Source organism: Sorex araneus, chromosome 1, assembly GCF_027595985.1.
Source record: "Sorex araneus isolate mSorAra2 chromosome 1, mSorAra2.pri, whole genome shotgun sequence".
In the NCBI taxonomy this organism is placed as follows: Eukaryota; Metazoa; Chordata; class Mammalia; order Eulipotyphla; family Soricidae; genus Sorex; species Sorex araneus.
This window is the reverse complement of record NC_073302.1, coordinates 136,404,466-136,421,730: the sequence shown is the minus strand read 5'-3', so window position 1 is coordinate 136,421,730 and position 17,265 is coordinate 136,404,466. Positions and strand designations below refer to the sequence as shown.

General features: G+C 37.8%; 1 protein-coding gene across 2 annotated transcripts in view; it reads left to right on the top strand.

Moving 5' to 3' along the window:
- The window catches only part of DHX29 (DExH-box helicase 29), a 49,781-nt gene that overhangs the window by 1,215 nt on the left and 31,301 nt on the right, over nucleotides 1–17,265 (top strand). The window contains exons 2-10 of one of the 2 annotated variants that reach the window (XM_004608430.2): nucleotides 1,918–1,991; nucleotides 4,224–4,337; nucleotides 6,194–6,323; nucleotides 7,934–8,076; nucleotides 10,699–10,827; nucleotides 12,790–12,916; nucleotides 14,080–14,238; nucleotides 15,116–15,281; nucleotides 15,533–15,656. In XM_004608430.2, coding sequence (XP_004608487.1) covers nucleotides 1,918–1,991; nucleotides 4,224–4,337; nucleotides 6,194–6,323; nucleotides 7,934–8,076; nucleotides 10,699–10,827; nucleotides 12,790–12,916; nucleotides 14,080–14,238; nucleotides 15,116–15,281; nucleotides 15,533–15,656 — 1,166 coding nt within the window. Of the gene's footprint in view, nucleotides 1–1,917; nucleotides 1,992–4,223; nucleotides 4,338–6,193; nucleotides 6,324–7,933; nucleotides 8,089–10,698; nucleotides 10,828–12,789; nucleotides 12,917–14,079; nucleotides 14,239–15,115; nucleotides 15,282–15,532; nucleotides 15,657–17,265 lie in introns of both variants that reach the window. The other variant, XM_055123899.1, reaches the window with a different exon arrangement.

The window sequence follows — 17,265 nt, the reverse complement described above, 5'->3', positions numbered from 1 at the left end:
TAATATTTTCGCCAGGCCTCAGACATGTATGTGAGTCTTTTACTCTACTGCAGAACCACACCCCTGCCTTGTTTGATTTTTATGTAACATATAATAGGACTGCACTGGAGAAAAAAGTGGAAATATTCACAATAAACATTGTTCAAACTCTTAGTTGCTAATATAAGTGAAAAGGTACTATTCCATTTTCATGTTCATCTTTTCAAACAGTTTGAAGCATTATACATAGCATATGTATATACATAACATACTTCTTCAAAATTTTTGTTCTCATCTAGAAAAAAATTTAGGCTCATGGTACGAATTTGTATTTTGCCTCTCCAGGTTTTTCATTTCATTTGTTCATCAAATTGTTTTAGAATAGCTCCTTTGCCAGGAAAACTGGTGGGCACTGAACCTATTTCCGTGCTCTAAGAAGATTGAGATCCTTGCTTTCAGAGCGCTCACAGTTTGAGGGGTAGAGGCTGCTATAAAATGGAAAGATTTGTCTTGGTAAAAATTCTTTAACCTGGTCAAGACTTAGATATTAAAAAGAGAAAATTGGAGGATATGTCATTTGTTAAAGCTTATTAAAAAATTAAAAAGTATTTGGGAGTGCTCACCAAAATTAAAACAGGAAGGTCAGAAAACTAAGGTGAGGAATAAATTGAGGCCTGAGGGATTCTTTTAGCCTGAATGATTTGAAGCAACCGTTTGTTGGAAGATCTGAAGACTGAAGTTTGAGATTTGGGGAACAAGGGCAAAGGCCCTAAGATGGGAACAAACTTGGTTTGTTCCAGGAAGACCAGAAGAATGTCTGTCTTGGGTGGTGTGAGAGAGAGGCCAGGGTTGCTATTAAGTGGTGGAGCAACATTAGCTAGTTTAAGGATCTAGAGATGAAGTCATCCTTTATTTTTAAGGCGCACCATAAATTCAATTACTAGTATCTAGAGAAAGGAAAGGGAGATTTCCATGAGTTACAAGGAAGAATGCTATGTGGAGAGCCATGTGGAAAAACAGATAAACATGTCAAACAGTGCCAAGGGTTGCCAGATTTGGGAAAAGCTAGGAAGGATTTTTGTGAGAGCTTTCAGAGGGAGCATGATTCTTAGTATGCCTGGATTTTAGATTTCTAACTTGTAGTATATAAGGGAATATCTGTTATCTCGGCCATCAAATTTGTGGTACTTTGTGACAGCGACCTAGTCAGTGAATATAACTACTTCGGTTGCAATAGTTGATGATGGGAATTCTGCCTTTTTCTTAAGTGGCTCTTTCTTCAAATTACCTTTCTTCTCTGCCAGGACTATCTTCCAAGTGATCTTCAGCTAACTGCCAAGAAGATAGTCAGATGCTTTTGAAAAATATGAAGTTGATTACATATTGAATCTAAATGATATATGGTCATTTGCATTTTATAAGAAATTAGTTTATTCATTAAATGCACAACAATAAAATACATATTGTTCACACACAGCTGAATGACCCTCAAACACACTAAGTTTGCCCCTACCCCACTCCACCCCCACCGAAGAAAGGCCAAAATAACAAACCACAGCAATGAGTTAGCCTAGAGAGTACTAATTGATAGTGGTTTTGGTCTGTGTTTTTGGTCACACTTGGTGGAATTTAGGGCTTACTCCACCTGACTCCGGTGGGTCTTAGGGGATTATAATGGGTGCCAGGGATTGAGTCTGAGTCAGGCATCTGCAAGGTGAGCACGCTACCTGTACTATGTCTCCAACCCTAATTGATAGTATTTTAGAAAATTTGGAGAAGGGGTTACTAACTTCAGGATTGAGTTATTTGCTAAAAGTTTGGGGGGGAGGGGTGGATTTCAAAGTTAAATAACTATTTAATATTCAATAATCTTTAAGTAAAATAGGGCAATGGAAATGAAACATTAACTTCCCCAACTCTGTTTTCTATTATATACAGGCCCCAAAATTTATAGTTTTAACTCTGCAAATGATTCTGGTGGTCCTGCAAATCTGGATAAATCCATTTTAAAAGTAAGTATCAAGATTTTGAGTGATATCAAGAAATGTTCTCCCTTTACAAAAAGTATTCCTGTTTGTTTTTTAGTAGGGTCTACACTGAGCAGTGAGCAAGAAGCCACTCCTGAAGTTGTGTGGCCCCATGTTGTGGGCCTAATAACGCTGGGCCCACATCCACCGGTGTTCGAAGCTACAGTTACACCTAGAGGGACTGAGGGGCTCTGTGGTATCGGGGATCAAGCTCAGGCCCTCACCTGTGCTGGGCATATCATCTGGCTCTCTCTCCTTATTTAGATCTCCTCAGGTTCTAAAATTAGATGCAGTCTTAAATGTCAAAAATGTGTGGGATATTCAAGTTTTTGTAAGTGGTATATTCATTATAGATCCGTGCCAAACAGTAAATTTCTACACATATTGAGATCCTCAAAAATATTAAAATCTAGATCCACATCCTTTCAAATCTGACATATGGCTTTCCAGCCTTCTCTCCAGTATTCTTTTCCATTTATGATTTTGGTTCATGTCTCTTTAATTCTCTTCTAATTCTCCCCAAATCCTATGACTTTTGGATTCCAGGCTTTAACCCACTAAACTCCTGCTTCACCTTCTCCATCTATCTTGGTAAAGTTGTTACCTTGGTAAAGTTCTTTATAATTCACCAGGTTGATTTTTATTTTGATGGTTTCATCTGTTTTGTTGGTGAAACAAGGTAGTTTTTATTGTAACTTATTTAGAAAGATGTGAGAGGAGAGTAAGGGAGAAGTATGTATTCAAGAGGGAACACAGGCTTCTCCAGAGTGGAATTAGGCCAGCAAAGAAACAAGCAGGCGAGATACATGTTCAAGGGAGAGCACAGACGGAAGAGCAAGCCTCACCTGAGTTTTTTGAAGAATTGCAGGGATAGCTGAATGGGCTGAGGGCCTGCATACGAAGCCCAGATTCAGTCCCTGACATCACATGGTCCCCTAAACATCATCAGGAGCAGCCTCTGAGCACAGAGCCTGAAGTAACCCGAAAACACTGCCTGGTTATGTTCCTGCCCTTGCATAAATAAGTAAATTGGACCTAGGGAGATGATAGCCCAAAGGGCTAGAATGCATGCTTTGCATTGTGGAGCCCATGTTTCAGCCTTGGCACTACGTGGTTTCCCAAGTACTGTCTTGATCTGACCCCCTAACACCACGCTGGGAGTGGCACTGCCAGATGTGCCACAAAACAAGAACTAGAATCCCATGTTCAGTTATAATTTATCTTTTGACATGATTCCTGTGCTGGATTGAATTCCTGCAGTATATTTTTTGTACTCAGTTTATTACTGGCATTCAATAAAAATGTAATAAAGGGAAGGTGTTTTTTTAGATATATGCTTGCTTAATTTTACATTTAGAATTCATTTAAAACACAGGGATGGGGATAAAGTAACTAGCAGGAAAAATAGGAATCAAACTCTGAAAACCAAAAGAATTTGTGTAATAGTTATATGACTTTTGCTTTGGGGGATGGGGGATTCACATCCAGTAGTGCTCAGGACTTACTCCTGGCTCGGGGCTCAGGAATCTCTTCTGGCAGTGCTTAGGGACCATATAGGGTGGCAGGGATCAAACCTGGGTTGACTGCAGGCAAGGCAAAGCTCCTTACCCATTATACTATCACTGTAGCCCCTATAGTTTCTACTTTTACTTGACAGACCCTCTTTTTAATGTAGCATTTATTCTTTTAGACTGTTTGCTTCATCTCACTTATAAGAACACATTCTGGATAGTCACCCTCAAGTATAATTGATTCGGGATGTCTAAGATAACACTTTGCAGGGCTGGGGAGAAAGCTCAGTGGGCCCTGGGGTACATACTTTGCATGTGGAGGCCTGGGTGTGGTTGGGCATGGCTCAAGTTCCTCCCCACAACCCCCACCAAAAACTGGGCTTGCTTACTGATCTGTCTTTGTGACAGTTAAGCAAGACTGGTCTATGAACAATATCGTGATACATGGCTGTAATTCTATATAATAGGTTTTTTTTTTTCTTCCCATTTTTGCCCTTTTTGATCTAATTTTTTTCCCCCCATAAATGTATGTTAGGGATGTGGTCCAATGAATGATGATCCTTAGAATTAGAATGCTTGTATTGGGCTTTAACTGAAATTTTAGGTTTAGTTGACAGGGATATAGAAAACAGTGTTTCTGGTTAATGACTAAACTCCACTTAATAATTTAGCTTCTCATTGATAATCACCTTTTTGGCCTCAACAGGTAGTTATTAATAATAAACTTGAACAAAGAATTATCGGCGTGATCAATGAGCATAAAAAACAAAATAATGACAAAGGAGTGATTTCTGGAAGACTTACTGCCAAAAAATTACAGGTATAGTACAGTCTTTTAAGTTTCTTATTTTTAGTGGCACATTTAAAAGATACTTCTCTGTGTGAGATTAAAAAATTTTTGTTAGCTAATTAGAGAGAGAGAACAGAAGGGAATGCCTTGCCACAGTGGCAGGGTGGGGTGGGGGGGAGATGGGATTGGGGAGGGTGGGAGGGACGCTGGGTTTACGGGTGGTGGAGAATGGGCACTGGTGAAGGGATGGGTTCCCGAACTTTGTATGAGGGAAGTATAAGCACAAAAGTGTATAAATCTGTAACTGTACCCTCACGGTGATTCTCTAATTAAAAATAAATAAAATTAAAAAAAAAAAATTTTTGTTAGATTTCATGTAGATAATTTTCACCTGCAAGATTAGAGAACTGTGCCATGCATAAAAGTACACACATTTAAAAGGTGACGTGAAAATATGTTCAAAAAATTGTGCTAGACTCTGTAGTAAGCACTTTGCTTACATTTTCGTTACCAGAAGGGTATATGTGTTTTTGTCTTTTTTTTTTTTTAATATGAAGAAATCGAGGCTTGAAAACATTGTGTAAATTACAGTCTGGAGTTTAGTAGTTGAGTAAGCAATCTGTATTTAAACTCAGTTCTACCCAGTTATAAATATTGAGCTTTAGGTATATATTAAAATGCTTTACTTTGTCTATGTATGAAGATGTTCCTTGAAGCAGTACTTATAACATCTTAAATGCTCATTAATTAGAAATTTTATAGTTGGATAATGAAATATCCATGGAATATTATGTAGCTATAACAATGCTGATGCAGAATTTCTAATAAGTTGGGAAGATGCTTACAATGTTAAATGATAATTGTCTTTAAAAAAAAAAGAATTATTTTAATAAAAGTAAACATGATAAAATAAAATTTTCATATTTATTTAAGGGAAAGTAAACTTCTCAAATGTAAAAAATATGTATTCTTGACAAGTTACAAAAAACAAGAACAAGAGCAAAAGTATTTCTAAAGAGTGCTATACATGCCATGTAAAATTTTATTTATTTGAACAAAAAGCATTCATATATTCACACTTTGTAAAGAGAGACAGCGATAGATGATAGTATATAAGTAGATTTAAATTACTCTGTGTTAAAGAGTAAATATATGTATTATACATGCATCAATATATGTTTGTATAAATAATATATCAATATATTAATGTGTTTATTTATAAAAAATGATAATTGTCTTTCATGATTGTGGGGAAATGACTAAAAAACATACCACATTGTAAATTGTACTTTGAATATTAAAAACATAGGTTGTCTCTCATCTTTAAGTCAAACTTTATTTTCTTGTTTGAGTTTGGGCTACACCTGGCATTTTCTACCTGCTCTGTGCTCAGGGTTCACTCCTGGCAGGACTTTGGGAATCACAGCGGGTGCTGGGGATTGAACCTAGCTTGACTACATGCAAGGCAAACATACACCTTACCCAGTATATTTTCTCTCCAGCACTTCTTGATCTCTTTTTAAATTTATATTTATAGTTTTCACATTCTAATTACAGTAAAATAAGATAATTTGTTCTCTAAAAAAAAAAAAAGAGAGAGAGAGGGATATAGCGGATAGGGCGTTTGTCTTGCATGCAGCTGACCCAGATTCAGTTCCCGGCGTCCCATATTGTCTCCCCAGCACTGCCAAGAGTAATTCCAGAGTACAGCCAGGAGGAACCCCTGAGCATCACTGGGTGAGACCCCAAAAAGCCAAAAAAAAAAGAGAGAGAATGATAGTTTTGAACAATAATTTGTGTTGTGTTTCTTGTTTAACATGAGTGGGATAGTAAAATCAAGAGGGGGCAGAAATTGACTAAATGACTTTTACATTTCCCTTTCATAGGATTTGTATATGGCTTTACAAGCATTTTCATTTAAGACTAAGGACATTGAAGATGCAATGACTAACACACTCTTACATGGAGGTGATCTTCACTCTGCCTTGGATTGGCTCTGTTTAAACCTTTCAGATGGTAAGCAAATTCTAAAATTCTTTTTTTCTTAGGCCTTTTGAAATCATTTCCATATTATGTGTTATATGTATAAAAATCTTTTTTTTTTTTTTTTTTTTGCTTTTTGGGTCACACCCAGTGATGCTCACTCCTGGCTCTGCACTCAGGAATTATCCCTGGCCGTGCTCAGGGGACCATATGGGATGCTGGGAATCGAACCCGGGTTGACTGCGTGCAAGGAAAACGCCCTACCCGCTGTGCTATCGCTCCAGCCCCCTATATGTATAAAAATCTTAACCGTACTTCAGCTTTTATCATTATGTTGTAATTATCTTTAAAATGTTTAAACCTGCTTAAAATTCCTTTCAATGCATTCTCCTTAAGGTTATAGTCTGTGTGAGAAGTACATAGTTTTCAGGTCTTCATAGTTATTTTTAATGTACTTTCTCTGAAAGTTTACCTATCTATAATGCTATTAGAATGTATCTCCTGTTTTGGGATTAGAAATTAGGGTCATTTGGGGCTGGAGCAATAGTACAGCAGGTGGGACATTTGTCTTGCATGGAACTGACCTGGGTACAATCCTCGGTACCCCATATGATTCCCCGAGTACCACCAGGAGTGATTCCTGAGTGTAGAGCCAGGAGTAACCCCTGAGCATTGCCAGGTATGGCCTAAACCTTCCCCCCCCAAAAAAAAAACAAAAATTAAGGTCATCTGGCTTTTAATAAATATTTGATTAAAAGAGGTTCATAGTTGAATACTTTGGCAAGAACCTTGTGTTCAAATTGTTTCTATGAGATTAAAAATATATACATACATACATACATACCATATGCTATAGCAGTCAATGAATAACTGAAATAGGTTAAGATCTTCTTATGAAAATGAGGAACCTGGGGTCAGAACCATAGTACAGCATTTGCCTTGCATGCTGTGCTGACCCGAGTTCAGTCCCCGGCATCACATAGGGTACTTGAAGCACCGTCATCCAAAAAAAAAAAAGGGGGTGGGGGGAGGAATTTAACACATTGAGGATGAAATACAGAATTCAGTAGAGGTGGACTATCATCTGATGTGTATTCCTGCAACTAGTTGAAAATAAATAAAACTAGGTTAATTCCAGAATTTTTATTCTCAGGAGAGGAGGAATAGAAAAAAATTAGATGCTGTGTCAAGGCAGAGTTTAGACATGTTTAGTAACTCTTTGCATGAGCATAGAGATAGTAAAGTAGGTAAGGTGCTTTGCATGTAGACAACCCCTTATATCACATACAGTTCCCTAGATCCCACCATGAGCGATTCCTGAGCTCAGAGCCAAGAGTGAGCCTTGAGCATAGTCAGGTGTGACCCACAAACAAACATAAGAGTAATAAATATTAGGAGCCAGAGAGATAGTACCGAGGTAAGACACATGCCTTGCTTGTGGCCCCTTTGGCTACAACCCTGGTTTGGCCCCCGACAGCTAATATGGTCCCCTGAGCATTGTACAGTTACTCCTGAGCATAGAGTCAGGTGTAAGACCTGGCCAGGTAAAAGTTAAAAAAAAAAAAATAAATAAATATTTGTGTGAATTATGTATTATTTGTATATTTATTTTCATTTCTTCTTCCCACTTTTTTTTTAAAAAGATGCACTTCCTGAAGGATTCAGTCAAGAATTTGAAGAACAGCAACCTAAAAACAGACCAAAATTCCAGTCTCCTCAAATTCAAGCCACTATTTCACCCCCACCACAACCTAAAACCAAAAAACAGGAAGAAGATAAGATGAAGGTAACTCAGAATGTGAGTGTTTAGGCTTGCTTTTTAAGACTGTGTTCTTCCTTTTTTTTCTTTTTTTCTTTTTGGGTCACACCTGGCAATGCACAGGGATTACTCCTGGCTGTGTACTCAGGAACCACCCCTGGCGGTGCTCAGGGGACCGCATGGGATGCTGGGAATCGAACCTGGGTCGGCTGCGTGCAAGGCAAATGCCCTACCCACTGTGCTATCACTCCAGTCCCAAGACTGTTCTTCCTCAAACACCTATCTCACTTGCTTGTCTCAATGTCTTTTTCCACTGTGGAAAGTATATACTCCTGAATATGTACTTCCTGTCTTTTTTTTCCATGTCTAAGTAAGATTCATTCAATAAAAACTCTTGCTTCACTAGTCACTAAAAAAAAAACAAAACTTAAGTATTTAAGGATGCATAATATCAGAATGAAGTATAAGTAATTGTTCGTAAAAGCTAATGAGGTTACTGTTACTGTGACACTTCTGCTTACTGAAAATAACCTACAGATTTGATAAACTTGTCATCTGTGACATTTCTGCTTACTGAAAATAACCTACAGATTTGATAAACTTGTCATCTTTTTATACATTATAAACCACCCCCCAAATATAGTTACATCTATATGATATAGTAAGTAAGTAACAATTGATTATATCATATGATTCTGCAGTCTTAGCTGGACTCAGCTGGGAAGTTCTTCTGCTCCACAGGATACGTCTTGTGAGGACCAGTGAAATGGCACAAACACTAGATTTGCTCATGGGAGCCCTGAGTTTGATCTCTGGCACTGCCTGATCCCCAGGACCACTGGAAGTAACCATCCCCCTTTCAAAAAATTAAATCTCATGGAGAATGGCACGTACCTGACTGGTCTCTGCTATAAACTAGCCCAGTATTGCTCTGTCCACATGAGTAGCTTGGATTTCCTCACACTTGGATTTCCTCACACTCCACCAAACTTGGTGGTTTGCTGTAGTTTGACTTCCAAGCACAAGTATTTTAAGATGATAAGCTTTAGTGTACAAATTCTTACCAAGCCTCTGCTTATATCATTCTTGCTTAATGTCCTGTTGCTAGAGACAAGTTGTATAGCCAATTCCAAAAGTCCATTTGGAAGGGGAGTACAGGAAGGTATGAATATTGGGTACTATATAGTTAATTGCAGTATTATATTAAAAATCCTGTGCATATTATATAACATCACAGTTACATAATGAAACATCACATTATCTCATTTATGTGAGGTATCTAAAATAGATCTAGGGCAGAGATAGAACAGCAGGTAAGGTCTTTCCTTACATGATGCCATTGAGGGCTCAACATCTGTTCCCACGTAAGATCCCTCAAGCCTTGCCAAGTGACCCCTGAGCACTGCTGGGTATGGCCCCCCAAATAAATAGAACTCTAAAAATAAAAATAGAATAGTCAAATTTTCCAAAGCAGAGAGTAGTATAGTGTTGCCAGGGGCTCAGAGGAAGGGCAAATGGGGAGATACTACTCAAAGGTTATAAATTCTCAGCTAAGCGAGATGAATAAATTAACTGGAGATCTGCTACACCGATATCTAGGCCTCTAATGACAGTACTGCAAGTGTAAGGCAGTGAGTGCAGTCACTCACAAACAGTACTTCCCTCACAAACCAGCAGTTCCAGTGGTTCTGCCGTCGGGAGCATCTGCCAACACTAGAAAGTATGATTTCCTCTGCACCTCAGCCTCGTGTGTGAACCCCACAGCCGAGTGTGCAAATTTCAAGCAAGCACTACACCCAAGTGTGTGTGCAACCCCTGGTCACTACAGCAACAATAGCAGCCATAAAAGGGAACTGGAAAGGAATTTAAAATATATTTTAATGTTAAGATAGACCTTTTGTTTGGTGTTCTTTTGATTTTTTGTGGGGTGACGGGTAGGGTAGGTTTGGGCCATGCCTGCTGTTGCTCATGGACTATTCTTGACCGCTCAGAGTGACCCTAAGTGGTGCCCAAGGGACCACATGTGCTATTGAGAATTCAAACAGAATCAGGCACACGCAAGGCACACACCTGAGCTCTTCTTTCTCTCCAGCTCTCTTCTTCCATCTTACCATGTCCCACACCCTCATCATACACGCATTAAAGAATAGATAAAAGTTTTGGAGGTGATTAATCTATTTAATATGTTGGTTGTAGTAATGGCATTATTTGTGAAATCAGTTTAATACCTTGATTGTAGTAATAGCATTATGTGTGTATATACACCCAAATTCATCAAAATAAGGCCTTTACATTTATGTATATACTGTTACATAGTGGATAAATACATAATTAAATATACATAAGTTTTATTAGTTACACCTTAATACTTGAAAGCACAAATAGTTTTTAAAAAACTACAGGAGCATCATTTTTTTAAAAGGAATAACACTGATTTTTAGTTCTTTCCCCTTTATTGCTCCTTTAGGTAAGCATTCTTTTTTATTTATACAAGTTTACTTTTTAAGTTGAGTTCAATTCTTTCATCCTTAGCAGTCTCTGAGGCTGTGTGTGTGCCTGCTGGTTGAGTGCAAAGAAATTGTAAAACCAGTGACGCTTGATAGTTTTGATACCCTTTCCTAACTTTGGTTTTGTGGGGTTTTTTCCTAGACTAAAAAGGAAGAAAAGAATACAGAAGTAAATATGAAGGAATGGATTTTGCGATATGCTGAACAACAAAATGAAGAAGAAAAGAATGAGGATTCTAAAAGTTTAGAAAAGGAGGAAAAATTTGACCCAGTGAGTAGAAATTTGTATTAGGTTAGAATTCCTACTGGATATACTTGACAGAATATTTTACTTATACAAAACTTAATTTTTCTGATTTGTAAGTTATAGGAAAAAATGTTTGTAGTTCTAAGGGTTGATGTAAAGTCTTAACAGTATAACAGGGAAAAGCACGGGCATCATGTAGAAATTTTTGAGGATATTATTTTTATTGAGATGGTTATTACCTGCTCACATATATTTATCAAGCTCATTTATGTGTACATTATAATGAGTAAATTTTATTACTAGTAATTCATACTTCAATAAAATTGGTTTAGCAAGGAAAGGAAGTTTCAGAACAACATATGCCATGTGATGAATCTATTTACATAGAAGAAAATAAACATGTACATAGAGTTGCATTTTTAAGTAAAGAAAATATCTGGGAAGAGTTTTTGTTGTTTTTTTTAATTATTAATAGTGTTTATTTCCATGGTATTATAGAGGGACAGAGGTAGGTTTTTTGGTTTTGTTTTTGTTTTTGTTTTTACACTCTCATATCCTATAAGTTTTTTAGACTCTGTGTCTGTGTTAAAATAAGCAAAAAAAAATTTTTTTTTTAAAAAGACAGTACAAGTCCATTTAGAGGCTCCAGAAAGAGATGTCTTCTGATCGGCACATGAAATCAAGCCGTAAGAGAGAGAGTGTTTGGGTTTAAGGTGTAGATTGAGTGCACGTAAGCAGTGAAGGATATGTAGATGAGTAACAGCAGGTAGGAATAAACAGGTGAGTTGAGCTGAATCTAGACAATTTTGATGCCTTGAAACTGAATTTAACAACTTTTCTTATATGTTTTGAATAGCCACTAGAGATTTGGGGCAGGTGACTAACAAGTAAAATTTAACATTTTATATCAAATGTAATAGCATTTAAGATGGTGTGGTGGGTCAGAGAGATAGTTCAACAAATAGGGCACTAGCCTTGCCTACTGCAGGCCTGGGTACAGTCCCTGATACCACATATCACCCCAGAACCCTGCCAGGAATAAGCCCTGAGCAGAACTGCTTATGGCCCCCAAACAAACAAAAGACATAAATAAAATGCTTATAAAATGGTGTGGAATAGTTAGCAATGTTCAGGTAATTTAGAAAGAGTAGGGAAGCCATTTTGATGGCTGTTATCCTTGCTCAGCTATCTAGTAAGATCCCAAATTGAAAAGGAAATAAAACATTTAAAGCAAAAATCAAAAACTTGGTTATTTACTGAATGTAAAGAATAAGACAAAGATGCAGAAGGGATAGTTATAGTATCTGTTCCATCGACAGGATGGAATGTGATTTAGGTTAATTTAAAAGTAGCCAACCCTTCAGTTTGTTAAATACATTGGTACTTCTACACAAAATTATCCCAGAAGTCAGCTGGTTGGGCGCTTTAATTGTCATTCTTTATAGAAATGAGCTCTACATACTTTTTTACTCTGTCATTTCTTACTATATTTAACATGTCAAGGAAGTCTTTCCATATAGATCACCCTCATTCTTTCGCTAATTTATTTTTTCCTGTAATTTACCGGTTTTTCTCTATAGCTATGTACCATACTTGAGTCCATGTTTTCCCTTTTCAATCTGTATTGCTACAAAACAAACCTGCAAATCTGTACATTTATATTCTGTTGCTGCTGTTGTTGTTTGTTTTGGGGCCATACATGACAGTGCTCAGGGCTTACTTCTGCATTGTGCTCAGGGATTTGTCCTAGTGGGCTCTGGGACCGTATGGGGTGCCAGGGATTGAACTCAGGTCAGCTGCATGGAAGGTAAGTGTCCTCTCTGTACTACGACTTTGGCCCCTATTTTTCTATGAAAAATTTCTAGAAGTAGATTTGCTGTATCAAGTATAAAATCAAAAGAAGTTACATGTTTTAGTATAATACACTGATAATAGATAAATTAACTTTCTCTAATTATTTTATCATCATCATTTTATTTGTAACAGAATGAAAGATACTTGCATCTTGCTTCAAAACTTCTAGATGCAAAAGAACAAGCAGCTTCCTTTAAACTTGAGAAAAACAAGCAAGGCCAAAAAGAAGCACAAGAAAAAATAAGAAAACTTCAAAGAGGTAAACATACGAATTCTTAAACAGATAAATGCCTTTTCTTTGTTGGTCTTCCTAGGATGGAGGTTATTAACACATGTGTGTTCTTTTCTAGCAGTTGAACTTGGAATTGGCAAACTTTTCTACAAACCAAATAGTAAATATTGTAGGTCTTGCAGACCATACCAACTTGGTGACATTCATTCAATTCTGCTTCATAACATAAAAGCAGCCTTAGACAGAACATAACTCACATCACCAAATATTTCTGAATTTTTTCCTACTAGTTAAAAATATAAATCATTTCTCTTTTTGTTTTGTTTTTCGGCCACACCCGGCAGTGCTCAGGGCTTTCTCCCAGCTCTACACTCAGGAATCACTATTGGCTGAGCTCAGGAAACTGTATGGAGTGCCAGGAATAGAACCTGGGTTATCTGTGTCACACCCGCTGTACTATCTCTCTGGTCCAAAACTTGTTTTAGGGTTACATCTGGGCATACTCAGGATTTTCTCCTGGCTCTGTGCCCAGGGATCACTCCTGGCAGGACTAGATGAATTCCCAGGGATTGAACCTGGGTCAGCTGGATGTAAGGCAATTTCTTACCTGTTGTGCTGTTGCTCCAGCCCCTCTAAAATAATTTCTAACAGATTGTACAGAAATGAGCAGCAAACCTCGATTTAGCCTGCAAGTCGTGCAGTTTGTCAGCCTTTGATGTATGATATCATAGAACACTATTTTTTCTTTTTACTTTTTGGGTCACACCAGGCAGCGATGCACAGGGGTTACTCCTCGCTCTGCACTCAGGAGAGCTCAGGGGATCATATGGGATGCTGGGAATCGAACCTGGGTCACACGCGTGCAAGGCAAATGCCCTACCTGCTGTGTTATTACTCCAGCCCAGAGTACTTTTTTAGTTCATGAAGGAGAGGTAGAGTTCCATGAGTATTTCTAATGAAGATGCTTTTACATGAGTTAAATTATTTTTTAGTTTTTAGTGTACAATATGAAACTAAATTGCCTCTGCCTTCTATCATGAATTGTTAGTAGAAAGTGTTAAGTAATTGACTAGAATGAAAAAGAATGCTGCATGCACACGTGTGTGTGTTTGTGTGTGTGTAATATTTTTGCAGTGTAAAAAGGCATAAAAAACATGCATAAAATGAAGCATCATGTTTTTTCTCGGTAGAAATGGAAACTTTGGAAGACCATCCAGTATTCAATCCAGCCATAAAAATTTCACATCAACAGAATGAAAGAAAAAAGCCTCCTACAGCCACAGAAAAAGAAAGTTCTTTGGACTTTAATTTATTTGAAAAATCTACAGCTGCTGCCGAAGGAGAGAAAGGTAAAATGAAGGAAATAACAAGTGTAAGTTTGTAAATAGTAAAATATCAAGTATGTAATTTTAAAATGTTACTTTTCATTTAGCAAATTACGTGAGATGTCAGTAAAGTTATGCTTCCGTAAGCTATCTTGAATAAGCAGGAATTAATGATAACTTGGTTGTTTAGCATTTAGTTATTATAGATACCTTGCTTTAGCTTCATATTCATCCTCCAAACTCCTGCCAGAATAATCGTTCTATAATGCAAATCTAAATGGATCTCCTGTTAAAAAACTTTTATCAGGGGCTGGAGCAATAGCACAGCAAGTAGGGCGTTTGCCTTGCACGCGGCCGACCGGGGTTCGATTCCCAGCATCCCATATGGTCCCCTGAGCACCGCCAGGGGTAATTCCTGAGTGCAGAGCCAGGAGCAACCCGTGTGCATCGCCGGGTGTGACCCAAAAAGAAAAAAAAAAAACCTTTTATCAGTAATAAATACAAACCTTTTATCATGGCCTTGAGATCTTTTGCGTTCTGCCTCAATCTACCTTTCTACCTGTTCTCATAACTATGTACTTTAGCTACATTATTCTTTAAAACATTCCAGGATTGGAGAGATAACTCAGACTGGATTGTGTGCTTTGCATGCAGGAGTGCCAGGTTTAGTCTCAGGCATGGTCTCCTCAAATACTTTAAAAAAATAAATCCAAACCCTCAGCAGTTTCATGAAGAGGGTTTCCTTCCATTGCTTATAGACGAGCAAGCCTTTCTACCTGTCCCTTCTTCACCTGTTTTCTTCTAAAAGTCTCTTGATCAATGTAAGAGGCTTTCATTGCTCAGTAGAGATTTCTTATTACTGTTTGACCATTTTTAAAGGACCATCTTTGTCTTATTTTAGAGAAAAAAAAAGAACCTCATGATGTAAGAAATTTTGACTATACTGCTCGAAGTTGGACTGGAAAATCTCCCAAACAATTTCTGATTGATTGGGTCCGGAAGAATCTTCCCAAGAGTCCAAATCCTTCCTTTGAAAAAGTTCCAGTAGGTAGATACTGGAAATGTAGGTATGTTTTTCTTGGTAGCATTGAACTTTAAACAGATGTTAAATGAACATCTTTCTTTCTTTTGAATTAGACAATTAGCTAAATTACAAATTCTACATCTGAGGTTGATAGTGCTTATAAATCATTTTTCAGTACAGGGCCTGTGGAAATATTTAGATAATAAATGTATATTAAGTTCATGCTAATAGAATTCTCATGCATTTTTTATTTCACCAATTTTATTATTTTTTTAATGTTCATCTTCTTTGTAGGGTAAGGGTAATAAAATCTGATGATGATGTATTGGTCGTATGCCCTACAATTTTAACAGAGGATGGCATGCAAGCCCAGCATTTGGGAGCTACTTTAGCTCTGTATCGTCTAGTCAAAGGACAGGTGAGACTTTTATTTTATCTTATATTATTGATTTGGGGGCCATTCCCTCTGGTGCTTGGGAGCTGCTCCAAATTGGAGCTTAGGAAACCATGCAGTGCCAGGAATCAAGCCTAGGGCCTCACCTGCAGCAGGAGCCTCTACCACTGCACCACCTCCCTGGCTCCAGGTGAGACTTTGGAATCAGGTGATACGTAAATCATTTGCAAAGTAATGCAAACATTGTATTTGTTAGCATATCAAAGTATGCCTGCTCATGAAAGACTTTTTTCATGGATTTGGGAGCCAGATCTGGTGTGCTCTGGAAACTATTTGGAGCTAGAACTGAGTCTTAAATTATGATCTTCAGTTAATTTTGTCTTCACTGATTGCTTCTGTCTAATCCTCAGTGATATTTTACATAACATTTTGACCTCCACTCGCCCCTAGACATAGTTTATTTTTTTCTTTCCTCTGATCAGAGACTCTGACCCATTCAGTGCATTCAACTTCCTGTATGAAACAAATTTACATATTTAAAATAGTTGTGCTAGGCCTGGAGAGAATACAGCAGACTTGCCTTGCATGCTGCCGACCAAGGTTCTATCCCTGCATCCCATATACCCCTGGAGCACTGCAGGGCCATGATTTACCCCTGAGCATTTCTGGGTGTGGCCCTAAAACCAAAAAATAAATAAATAATAAGAAGGAAAAGAGAAAAAACTCTGCTGGAATGGATGAATTTAGTAAAATTTTGTTTTGTTGTTTTGTCAGTGTCTGGGGAACCTATGCAGTGCCAGGGATCACACTAGGGTCAGCCACCTGCAAGGCAAGCAGAATTAAGAATTTTTAATGTCCTAGTTAATAAAAAGGTATGAGTTCTAGTTTTCAATTTTAGTTTATATTAACATGTCTCACAATGGAGACGTTACTGTTGCCCACTTGAGCAAATTGATGAACAGTGGGAAGACAGTGCTACAATTAACTGTAAGCATCCAGTTTAAAGAAAGTTTACAATAAAATACTACTTTAAGGGCTGGAGCGATAGCACAGTGGGTAGGGCATTTTTGCCTTGCACAAGGCCAACCCCGGTTCAATTCCCAACATCTCATATAGTTTCCCCAAGCACCACCAGGAGTGGTTTCTGAGTGCAAAGCCAGGAATAACCCATCTGGTGTGACCCAAAAAGCAAAAAAAAAAAAAAAAAAAAAAAACAACTTACGGAAACCTGTTGTGTGTTGGGGGTGTGGAGTTTTGGGGTGTTGGGCCATACCCTATGTTACTAAGTATCTATTCATGTGGTGCTCAGGAGACCGTACGTGATGTTAGGTGTTCGGATCAACCACACAACAAAGAAGCATATTAACTTTTTTGGGGGGTTGGGGTGGAAAGTACCATTACCAGCAGAGCTCAGGGATCTTCTGACAGGGATCCAGGAACCATATGAGGTCATGGGATCAGACCCAGGTCAACCACATACAAAGCAAATGCCCTAACAACTAAATTATCACTCTGTCCTGTTAACTCCTGTAGGATCTTTCTGACCTATCGAAGGAAGCACTTTTAAAGGATCCCAGTAGTCTTTCTTTTTCTCATTGTCACCATTTCTTTTTTACAATAAATGTCTTTTTTT